At 34.6% G+C, this 12,766-nt stretch overlaps 1 protein-coding gene and 1 long non-coding RNA gene across 4 annotated transcripts in view; one reads left to right on the forward strand and one right to left on the reverse strand.

Annotated features, from left to right (window-relative positions):
* The window catches only part of LOC143229470 (uncharacterized), a 103,022-nt gene extending 97,682 nt beyond the window's left edge, over nt 1-5,340 (reverse strand). Inside the window, exon 1 of the mRNA XM_076461832.1 lies at nt 3,874-5,340. Within this exon, the coding sequence (XP_076317947.1) occupies nt 3,874-5,340 (1,467 nt within the window). The remainder of the gene's footprint in view (nt 1-3,873) is intronic.
* Nucleotides 1-12,766, forward strand: part of LOC143229472 (uncharacterized) — a 108,314-nt gene that overhangs the window by 13,608 nt on the left and 81,940 nt on the right. Inside the window, exons 1-3 of one of the 3 annotated variants that reach the window (XR_013015898.1) lie at nt 334-2,647; nt 7,813-7,969; nt 9,464-9,683. This is a non-coding gene — a long non-coding RNA (uncharacterized LOC143229472). Of the gene's footprint in view, nt 1-333; nt 2,648-5,273; nt 5,389-7,812; nt 7,970-9,463; nt 9,684-12,766 lie in introns of those variants that run through there. The other 2 variants (XR_013015899.1, XR_013015897.1) reach the window with 2 other exon arrangements.

Genomic DNA, 12,766 nt, shown 5'->3' on the forward strand with positions numbered 1-12,766 from the left:
GGTGTAGTGTAGATTTCACACTGTAGGAAAAGCATAGGCAATAATAACAAACCGAAGTAGAATAGTACATATAATACGAATGATAGGTCTACATTGATTCTAATGCTTTAAAGATACTGTATCACTGTACCCAATGGTTAAATTCGTTTAACATTAGTGTTGGTTTGAGTGGTTTTTTTTTCAGGTATGTGAAATTTCTCATGAAATTAGAAAAAAAAAAACAACCCAAAAAGAAGCAGGCGGGGACAAGATATGTTATTACTAGAAGGTGTAATTAATTGAGCCTGTCATTTTTATGTCAACACGATACATCACCGGATTAATAGGAATACAACCTTCCTCACTGTTACCGTCACTTAGAGTATGAAAATATTATTCTTTTTCATTCAAAAATCATATATTGTTGCAGTACAAATAAATTAGATATACATCATAAGAAATTTCCAAGAATATAAAAATTGTCTTTTTTTTTTTTTTTTACAATTATAATGTTCTTAATGTACGTAAGTACCAGTTGTATGATTTTAAATTTTAATGAAACATAACCTGATCGTCTAACACGATAAGTATTTGACAAGTGCTTTCATCATGAACACATCTGGGTATTCTAGTTGGACTTGAAAAGATTCGACCGGTTCCTTTTTGTGACGCTTAACATTACCCCTCTCACTGCCGTGTTTACTTCCCTATATTTTATTTATGGAAGTTCCCATGGAAGCGAGGGTGCAGCAGTTGTGAATACATAGTTTATCGATCTAACTTTTTGAACTGTGTCAGAATGAAAACTGTTTACATGCACTGAATATTCAAAATGATATACGCGTATGTATACTGTGTATACACCTGAAAAAATATAAAACAAAAAGTTATCAACACCGCGAGGGCCTATTTTTTCTTTCTTTTTTTTTGTGAAATGGGAAGGAGGGGAATCTGTCTCCATAGAACATAGTTGTTGATATTAAAATATGTGCACTAACTGGAAAAAGTAAGGTTGGGCACGTGCCCTTATGCGCGTCTGATTTACACAGCCAAACCTAACGACAAATATACATCCAAACGCTTCCAGTATTGTAGCTGTGGTTGTCACGAGGTTATATGGTGCCCTTATACAAACTGTTAAAATTATTCAGCAGGATGAAAAGTTGTCGTCCGTAAAAATTCATAACATAATTCTTCTAGCAGCTAGTTTGATCATAAGTATAACTGCAAAATAAAACTATTTAGTGACTTCATATTAAGATATTGTAATATTTATCTGTATTTTTTTAACATTACGTGACGACTTTCGCTCACTACACATGCGTCAGGTACTTGTACGCGTTTTACTAGTGTTTCTAATTATAACTCATTTCTGCCGTCGAGAGTCGCGACGTACAGTTGGCACACAGGAAATGACTGTTCAACTCAAAACCTTTTGATTTATCACAGTCAGCGGTAAACACAGAATGTAACCAATACGAAATATAGGGATTTATACAACTTTTATGATCCCATAGTCGCAATTATGTATATTTTTATGAATCTTTGTTAACGAATGTAAGTGTTTAAAATTCAAAAAGCTAATTTGCAGTTCGAGTTTGGAAAGTTAGTTTGCCTTTATATCTCTTTGAAACATCCATTGAAATTGTACTGAAAAACAACAGCTGCAATGGGTACTAACGCTACTTCATAGTTAGCAGAAGGTGATAGGCTAGAGACATTGAGAGTCTGAGGGAGTCATCAAAGGATGACAAGCTAGAGAACTCGAGGATGTGAGGGAGTCGTCAAAAGATGATAGGCTAGAAAACTCGAGGGTGTGAGGGAGTTATCAAAATATGATAGGCTAGAGATATTGAGAGTCTGAGGGAGTCATCAAAAGATGACAAGCTAGAGAACTCGAGGATGTGAGGGAGTCATCAAAGGATGACAAGCTAGAGAACTCGAGGATGTGAGGGAGTCGTCAAAAGATGATAGGCTAGAAAACTCGAGGGTGTGAGGGAGTTATCAAAATATGATAGGCTAGAGATATTGAGAGTCTGAGGGAGTCATCAAAAGATGACAAGCTAGAGAACTCGAGGATGTGAGGGAGTCGTCAAAAGATGATAGGCTAGAAAACTCGAGGGTGTGAGGGAGTTATCAAAATATGATAGGCTAGAGATATTGAGAGTCTGAGGGAGTCATCAAAAGATGACAAGCTAGAGAACTCGAGGATGTGAGGGAGTTATCAAAATATGATAGGCTAGAGATATTGAGAGTCTGAGGGAGTCATCAAAAGATGACAAGCTAGAGAACTCGAGGATGTGAGGGAGTCGTCAAAAGATGATAGGCTAGAGATATTGAGAGTCTGAGGGAGTCATCAAAAGATGACAAGCTAGAGAACTCGAGGATGTGAGGGAGTCGTCAAAAGATGATAGGCTAGAAAACTCGAGGGTGTGAGGGAGTTATCAAAATATGATAGGCTAGAGATATTGAGAGTCTGAGGGAGTCATCAAAAGATGACAAGCTAGAGAACTCGAGGATGTGAGGGAGTCGTCAAAAGATGATAGGCTAGAGACCTCGAGGGTGTGAGGGAGTCATCAAAATATGGTAGGCTAGAGGTCTCGAGAGTCATCAGAGGGGGGATGGGCTAGACCCTCAAGGGTTGAGGCTGATGTTTCTTCAAATATTTGTAAGAAGATATTTATTGTTAATATTTTTTCACTAATGAAATGTGAGTGGTAATTTTGGAGATATCATATAATTTTTCATTAACGAATTTTGTTTTACTTTTGCATATCTGTAATGGGTTTAGGTTTATTGTTGAAAAGGTAAAGTTGCATAATTATATGTACGGGTACATTTCAGCATCAAACATCAGCTGCTTGATGTCACACAAGTATCTATAATTTTTTTTTTCTTTTGCTATATTGGATTTTGTTTTCCCAGGTGGTTTAATTTTATTTATTTTATCTTGTTATTCTATTACCATGAAACGATAACCGTTTTCGTAAGAAAAAAAAGAAAAAGATTTATCATCTTTTGAAAACATGTTCCAAAATCCTAAGCGACGCATAAAAAGCAACTTCCTTTAAAAGACAGCAGATGGGCTGTTTAGAGAAAGTTGCTAGACTTCGGCACAGCTGCGATAACTAGGCAACAAAGGAGATCCAACGTTCAGTTTACAATGGTCAATGGTCGAGTTCAGGCAGAACAGAACAAGTCTGGGAGCTGAAACGGCATATGCACAGACGATTAGTTACGTTTGCGGATGGCGTTTTGTGACGCTAGCGCGACAATTATGAATCATTCCATGGATGCAGGATAATATATTCTTCTTTCAGTAACACATATTAACACTAAAGTGAAGTCCGAGCGTAACGACACCTGCATTAGTAAGCGAAAAAGGAAAAAGTAATGTACAATATAATTACTAAAAAATCCATCTTAAAAATTACCAAACATTAAATTTTCTCATAAAATATGGTGTAATATGAAGGTCAAACATTACTGAATATATTAAATAGTGACTCGAATCAAGAACAAAAACAATAACCCTGTTCTATATAAACAAGTTCGTTAACTTTTTTCCCAATTAGATATTTCGAACATCGGAGTTTGTTTATGTTTTACAATGTTTTAATGAATATCGTTTTGACCTGCTGGTAATTTCTATTTCCAATTCTTTAAACGTATACTTATAAGAAAGAGAAAAAAGTAAAATACAACAACAGTGTATTTGCGTTTAATATTTCATTAACATACTGCTATACCTGTTCCCTCCGTAGGTCAGCGGTATGTTTACACACAAGTCTAAAATCCAGCGTTGGATTTTCTACAGTGGACATAGTGTTAGACTGTTGTATGGCTTTGCTTTAAAACATACAAACTACCACATAGGACTTAAATTCTTTTTACCTTTTCTTTCTTTGTTTTCAGTTGATCACACTTTCTGAGCTTACAGATTTGATGACTTCGAACACTTTTACATGGACCACATCCTCCACAGTTTTCTTTTTTCATGCAACCTGGACAGTCACCACACCGTTTTCGTTTCTTTTTAGGTTTATCTGTTGTTTCTGAAATTTGAGGCACAGACTGTTGCCCACTAAAGTGGACGGATTCCATCTGAGTCACTTGCAGTGGTACTGGTACCATCGACATTGGCGAAATAACCTGTCGAGGTGTGGTAGATGAAACCGAAGGCACTTGGAAAGAATTTTGAATTGCTTCTCTACTATCTGGTGTAGAAGATTCTGGTTCTCTTTCAAAATTTTTGCTATCAAAAAATATAAAGTTGCCACTATTAAGATGCTTTTGCTGCGTTTGTTGTAACTGAGACGTATGAGCTTGCGCTACTCCAAATGGCGTATTGGCACGACCATAGTATGTCAGAGACAGATTATTTAATTCTGCAATGGAAGTATTTGGCTGAACCATAACCTGAGACTGTGGCAGAAACGAGTGATAACTTTCCTTCTCGATTAGTACAGGCATATGTTTGTGTGGAGATTTAATTTCAGGCTGATCTCTACTGTTTGGTCTCGGAGATGGTCCTGAAGAGAAATGGGAGGGAGGTCTCGAAGGAGATCCAGTAGTTTCTCCAGGAGAGACTAGATCGCTTCTGACTTGGCTTTGCACTTCTAGCCCCACCAGTGTACGACTACTAGGCCTCCTCAGTGTGTCTTCCTGACAAGCACTTGGGGGTCTGTCAACCTGCTTGGAATCTTCAACAAATTTTCGTGATTCATTGACTGTTTGTCTCTTCCCTTCAACTTCTGTCCAAGGTCTATATCCAACTAAATCCATACTTGTGTCGTTTTGGGAAGGTGCTGCATCTGACAATCCTCTTGCAAGGGAAGATGGATTGGTGTCATTGTCTAAAAGACGAGCAGAAAGTCCTTCAGTAGACTTTTCGTCACTAGATGTAAGTGTTGCTGTACCTGAGAATCTTTGCGTTTTGGAATCTAGATTGGACAGATTAGTTAGATATTCTGCTGAGTTAAACAGTGCTTGCGATGAAGTTAAAGTAATCCTCGTTGGGAATGGGGTTGATTGTTGTCCTGGAACATTAGATATTAATTTATACAAGACTGTTTGCTCATATGGATTTACTTCAAGACTTGAATTAGCGAAAGAAACCTGCATGCCTGCATTTTGAGATTCTGCTGTGTTAAAGGGCGAGCTTCTCGAATATTCAAGGCCCAGAAATTCTACTTGCTCTGGATGTATTTGATATGGTTGTGGAGAGGTGTGTGTATAGTTTACCATCGATGATTCCTGGCTTACGAAAGGTCCCGTTGCAGTACCTTGTTCAACATTTGAAGGGATAAAGCCCCCAGGCAAGGCCGTGGGACCGGAGGCCTGCCTGCTGTTTTCTTCCATTCTTAAGTACCTGGCATCTACAAGATGAAATGAAGAAATGTTTAGCAGGTGACCGTGTTTTGAATTATCTTGTATGATAAATTTATTGCAAGATTATAACACATAATTATCATCACAGATTAGATTAATTTTGTTAAACCAAAGAACGTGTAAAATGTAGCGTTTCACCAGTTTTCTAATTGTTTTGTACTATTGATCCTTCGTTGGCAGTTTACTTATCTTTCAAATAATCTAGCAACCATCACTTGAGCTTTACAGTACTTGAAAATGTTTGTGTATAAAACAAACGTATATAATTTCATTGTAATATTGTTTGCTTAAAACCGTCATGTTTTCTTTTTTAATTACCAATAGCGTATGAATAAATACAACTGCATTGTTTATAAACATGTGTACATATCTTCCTACACAAGTCTCGCACACTAAAGATCAAAAACTCTATTTAGTTCATATTACATATATATTTCAAGTGATGGGATAAAACGAGAAACGAATCAAGGACTAAACCAACTTGATTTTTTTATATTTTTAGTTTAAATGCTCTAGTTACGTAATATTTTGTTACGAGTAATTGTGTTACAGAATATAATTATGGTGAGTTTGATTCGCTTACACGTGTGAACATACACCCAGGTTTGTTTCAGTGAACTCTGCATTTGGCTTAAGGGTTAAAACGGTAGACGCGTCACAACATTAAAAATTAACTTATTGCAAGATACTTTTCAAAATAAACATTATGAGCATTTTATCTGACTAATAAGAATATTATTCATAATAAGAAAGAGTTAAAAACATTTAAACTTTGTCTATTTAACATTATTTCACTGCAAAGTAACTTAAGTAATACAATGTTTTTTATAATTGCATTTTGACTCTTGTTTGCTAATAATGTTTCCTCACAAAGCTGCACGATTGCTCGTAAACGTTAGTGATTTTGAACTAACAGACAAGATGACTTTAGTTGGGTCAACAACTCCTACCGACACTTTTGGGTTATTCTTGTCTGACAAAGTCCTCCGCTAGTACAGCAGTATGTCTTCGGATTTACAACGCTAAAATCAGGGGTTTGATTCCCCTCGGTTGGCTCAGCAGATAGCCCGATGTGGCTTTGCAATAAGAAAACTTGTCTGACAGAATAGTCGGATTTGACTGCCACTTTTATAGTACATCCAATCCAAAAGCGCGGTTTTGCAACAGTCGGATGCGAGTCACGAATATTCTAACGTTTTAACTCTTAATTTCATCCAAAATATCGACTGGAAGATATTCTTCAGTTGTTCGTTCTCGACTAAGATCTTTTCTTATGGGCGTATCACACACACGAAAAAACAACAACAACTGTAGTTATCAAAGCACGACTACTGATTTGGATAGTGTTATATTTGTGTCCTGAATAACACTATAGTTATCAAAAACATAACTTGTTTATATAGTGTTGTAGTTGTGTTCTGGATAACGTTATAGTTACCAGCAACATAACTGTGCTGATTTGGTCGGTGTTGCAGCTGAGTCTTAATGGATAACACTGTCATTATTACAAACATAACTTTTATTATTAGTAGCAGTATTTAGGTAGTCTTGTTATGTCCTCATGGATAGCATTGTCGTTATTACATACGTAATATATTATAGTTAATTTAAGCAGAATTATTATTGTGTTATCTAGATAACATTATAAAGACAATCTTGTTTACGTACTCATTGTTGTATTTGTGTTTCATGATCACCCACTGAATTTACCGTAAATATAATTATATTTATGCAGTGTTGTAATTGTAATGGATGAAAATATAGTTACAAAAATATTATTATGCTTATTTAGGCATAATAGTTTTGTCCGCAATAATCTGTGTAGTTAAACAAAAGTAACTGTGTTATTATATCGGCAATTTTATAGTTTTGACGTCAGAAATAATAAAATAAATATTTTAAGTTTATTTTAATAATTTATTCGAAAATACACGTGTGAAGTCTATCCTAAAATTACACTATTTTAAAGCCAAAAAATACTAAGTGAAGACAATGTGTCAAATTATATTTAAAAGCATTTTTTGTTCACTTGATGTTAAGGATAAAGCTACACGTTGGTCTCTCTTTGATGTTCCAACGGTGGATATCGAAATTCTTTTTTTTTCGTTATAAACCCACTGAGCCACCGGAGGTTTGATGTGTGGTAAACCTTTATTTTATTTATAAGCACTCGTTGACCAAGCAGATGCCCCTTCCCCCACACAGTGGCTCAGCGGTATGTCTACGGACTTACAACGCTAAAAACCAGGTTTCGATACCCGTGGTGGGCAAAGCACAGATAGTCCATTGTGTAGCTTTGTGCTTAATTCAAAACAACAACAACAACCAAGCACATGGAGAGATGAAGCGAAAATCCTTAGTTGCGTCATTCTCTTTACCACAGTAATTATATTGTATGTGTAATGTATTTTGTGTATACAAGTCTTGTTTTGTTTTGCGAAGAGCCGGGAGTGGCCTAGCTGTGACTGTGGTTCGCGTCTGCTGTAGCAAAAACGTGCCAACACTTTAGGATCGAGGAAATGTTTCGGTCAATTTCCACTATTCAGCCAGACAAGAGTAGCCAAAGAAAATATTCTATCTCACACACACACAAAAAAAGGTTTTCACATTTACTTATTATTCTTTTTTGTTTTATCTTTTTGAGAAATTTCGATATGATAAACTGATTGTATTTTTCCGTTTCTTTTGTTTAATTTACAGTTTTGTTTTTGAATAGTTCGTGACCTTGTTCTATGAGAAATATTTTGCGAGTCTTTGCATGTGGGACATAAGTCTCTGTACCTAATAGTTACTAAAGTTTGAACATTCCATGTAAAGAACTCCGTGTGCTTGTGTTATTTCCTATGTGAGTATTGCCTAGGGTTATTTTTTCCACCTGAAGCTGCTAGCGCTACAATCGACACGTTTAACGATAAATTAGGTTATTGGGACAACAATTCTTAAAACAGATGGCATAATAACAAATAATATCTCTAACGGATAAAAACTCATGAAATTAAGTTAGTTACATCGATAGAGCGATACTTACTTACAAAGTGTACTTGAATATAATTAGCAAATACAGTTTTATATGCAATTCTGTTAGTGTCATATATAAATACTTGGCCTTGAAAAGGCGCCACGTTTCTACCTAAGAAAACATAATTACCTATGGGGTATTAAGAAACCGGTATGACGTCAGGGAGAATCCGGGCTCTATTAGTCTATACCCAGTTTCGCAAAAACTTGAAAATATGTATTGACCAGATGGATAACAGATATCCATTATGACTCGGAAATATTAGTTGATTTTTGCTCTTAGTATTATCCGCGAAAAGCCAATAGCAAACTATTTTGTTAATTTTTGCTCTTAAGTATTATCCGCGAAAAGCCAATAGCAAACTATTTTGTTAATTTTTGCTTTAAAATAAAACACACACCTTTATTCGGTAATTCTCAGTACTGATCTATACAATTAAACACAGAAAATAATTGAAATCAAGATGACATCAGTAAAGTGTGGAATCGAAATTCACCTGCCGTATTTAAAATAAAAAATCAGTATTTAAATCCGAGCGCTTATATTCTGATACAGTTGTTAGTTAGTTATCGGGTTTTTTTACTATCTCTTAGAAGTTGGGGATTTATTATGTTGAATTGGCTATACACAAGCATATCATTTTTTTTATTAATTTCATATATTTACATTTATGCTCGTTTATGAGATATATGAGATGAAGTATTAACTTGTCTAGTAGAATTTAGTTATTAAAATTTCACAAGTAACATAACACTGGCTTCAGTTTTCTCATTGTCAAAAATTTAACAAGCTGACATTACACGTAATTAAATGTTTAGAAACACAACTACTAATCATCAGGCCTTTGGTTTGCGTTATTTCTTGAGTGGATAAAAACAATCAAATAAAACAACAACGCCTACCTTTATGCTGTGAAAACAGCGTTAAAATCTTCCCAAAGTAAAATAAAGTGGCAGCTAAAGTCACGCTTTACAGGCTTAGCACACCATACCCACAGAAACAAGAAGAAAAAATACGTACTAAGCTTGGAGAACTCTTGTAATCCGCTGCCCTAACACACTTTCTTTCCTCCAGATGTGTCCCGTAACCCGAGTCGGTGCGGCAGCATTCGGTGGGGCAGGCCAATGGCACGCCAGGGGGGGAGGGGGAGATGAAGTGTGCCATCCACGCTGAAAAAGTGCCCGTGACCGGTGGGATTGCTCTGGTGCGATTGGCTAAAGAAGGAAACGTTGGTTCTGTGTGTTTGTAGTGCTTTCTTCTGACATGTGTGTGTGTAACTGTGATGGCTAGCTCAGTAAGTCTCAGAGTTATGTTAACCTAATATTGGATATGAATTTAGGGTGCTATATAAACATGTTGGACTTTTATTCGAACAACATATTGTTTTAAAAGTAAAACACGTACTCATCAAGGATTAAAATATTTAATGATTGAGGTACTTGTATAATTATTTTTTGTTTCTAATTCATCAGTATCTGTATTTCTATTTGTATTTATGAACATGTACCTTGCACATAACGTCAATTAAGAATGCCATAAAGGACAGAATTTATCCAGTAGTTTAAGATACTTCTTTTAGTAATACCGTGTTTCTCCGAAAATAAGACAGGGCTTATATTAATTTTCACTCTAAAATATGACACTAGGGATTATTTTCGGGGGATGTCTTATTTTGATATATTAAAAAAATGAAGTTACAAAGTAAAACTATTAAACTATTAAATTAACTGATTAATACTTAAACAAACTAATTAACTAACTATTAAACTAATTAATAAATTAATTTTTTTTTGTTTCTTTCCTCTTCCTGCCACTCTTAACTAGGACTTATTTTAAGGGTAGGGCTTATATTAAAACTATCCCCAAAAATCACACTAGGTCTTATTTTATGGGTAGGTCTTATTATCGGAGAAACACGGTAGTACTGAAACAAACAACACAGATTTACAATTTTTGAAACTTGTAGACAATATATGTAAGTACCATAGTATCAGAAGAGCCTTTAAAATATTTTCACATTGAATATAAGGTTTATAACTCACACTAACAAAGTTGGCGGCTTACCTTATTTCAGTTATTAAACTAAATATAGACACTGTTTCATTCCCTATAAAACTAAAGCTTAAAATTAATTTATTTTAGTGCTAGGTACGATTACTAGAAGAAAATCCAGAACTGGTAGAATTGTTTATCTGTTTTATCTGCAATAAGAAAAAGAAAATTTAAACACTTGTAGAACACTTTATGCCCGTGTTACACACATAAGATTTTCGTTGTGTTTATTTTATAAATTATGTCTCTTCTTTTGCTCTATTCCAATGTTTAGAAGAGATCCCGTAATGAATTATTTGTGACACGTTAAATGCAAGATAAAAGATGCAGTTTCTAGTCTACTGGTCTGTTCTTGTGTCATTACTAAAGTTCGTGTTGTCACGAGAGAAGTACCCGTCGGATTTTGATAAATCTTCCTACCTGGCTTTGTCTTAATCAGCATATACATGTCTGTTTTTATAAGTCTGTTTTTACTAATATTTTGTTATTTCTCTAAAAACGTTTCGGTCTAAGACAACATAACTAATATGTGTACTTGAATGTATCTCTAGCCTCATGACTGAAAAGTCATCAGGGAGATGATCAGTGATCTATTTGATTTAGTTACAATGACGAAGATCATAGTTCACCTAGACTATATTCGTGCAAAAACATACATACACACACAAACATATTGTGTATACAGTCCAACTTTAACGAACTTAAATTTCTAATTATTTTTTGTATAAGTGTTTCAATGTTTTATACATGTACATCCATATTTGGAGTTATCATTCAAGGATGAACTTGTTTGAATCTGCTATTTATTTTGTTAATTTCATATTACTTTCTTTTAAATTAAAGAAAAAATAAGTAATTATAACAAACACGTTTGGAAAATATCTTGGAAAGGCTAAAGCTATTCCAGAAAGTGGTGTTTGCACATGCATATATGTGTTTAAAGAGCATAAAAACACTTATTTCAAGTTTTTAAAATGCTATTACAAGAGAGAAATATGTGCTAATGTTTATGTGTTTCACAATTTTGACAGCTTTATGAATTTTTCGTATTAAGGCTGACAAAAAACCATTTTACTTGTTTAACTGTGTGAAATAAAATGGGTTTTCTCTAAACCAAGGCAGAATTCATATAACATTACACGTACGTTAGAAATAACATAATCGTGACGTATAATTGAGTTATGGTTCGTGATGTATATTTTACAAGTCTAAATCGTTTCGACCATGTTGCAAACAGTTTTTGTGCTTTATCCCCTTGTTTTATCTCTAATGTGAAATACATGAAAAAGAGAATATGATGGAACCTCCTAGGTTGGCGTAGTGTTGACCCCTAGCGAGAAATAGACTTAGGAGGTGAGATTATAAAACTAACCAGTGGCAATAAAAACAAGAGAAATCTGGCATTTCCGCTGAAAACTTACAGTAACTCCTCCCCTTCCTTTAGTTACACCTAATAGCATACTCCAAAATGAAATGTGCAGTTAACAGTTTCATCTTACTGTGTTCTTTTGAATACTCATGCGTATTAACTAAACACACACATACATATATAACCATAACTTTTTAAGCCAAAACAACATGCATTAAAATTAAACAAAATACGCTGCATTTTTTAAAAAAAAAGGATCCTAGGGTACAAGCAACAACGTGGGATTATAATTACATTTAAATGAAGTTAAATAAGTAAACAAAATCACGAGAAAAGACTGCATTAAAAACAGCAAATTTAAACCTCTGATTAATTATAACCATAAATTTTAAGCGAAAACAAAACACATTAAAATTAAACAATGTACACTGCATTAAAAAAATAAAATATTTGAAATAAAAACATTCCTATTATCTTTCTTCAGGCACAAGTACAAATATACGACAAGTAATACTACAGACGATAGGAAAACAAACGGTGCTAAATGCATACCGTCGTTTCTATATAAAAAGTCAATATTATAAATTAAACTATCAAGGATATTAACAAAGGACACTGAACTATATAATCAGTGTCATTATAAAGTACATCTTATTAGGTTAAGCAAAGGTGTAGTTGGGTACCTTTAATTCTGTTTTTTAGTCAGAACTCCATACCATCTCTATTTAAAACGAATCTCGACACACGCAGTTATGTAGTAAGTTTCTCGTTCCGGTATTTCTTTATTTCACTCTACACCACTGCTTACGATGGTAAGTTTTTAACTTTAGAACAGACTGTTTTTGTGTTTTAGCCCAAAGCTACGCAAGGATATATCTGCGCTTTGTCCACCGAGAAGAATCGAACCACTGATTTTAGTGTTGTAATTCCGGAGGCTTATCACTGACTCACTGAGA

Source organism: Tachypleus tridentatus, chromosome 10 (assembly GCF_004210375.1).
Source record: "Tachypleus tridentatus isolate NWPU-2018 chromosome 10, ASM421037v1, whole genome shotgun sequence".
NCBI classification, from domain to species: Eukaryota; Metazoa; Arthropoda; class Merostomata; order Xiphosura; family Limulidae; genus Tachypleus; species Tachypleus tridentatus.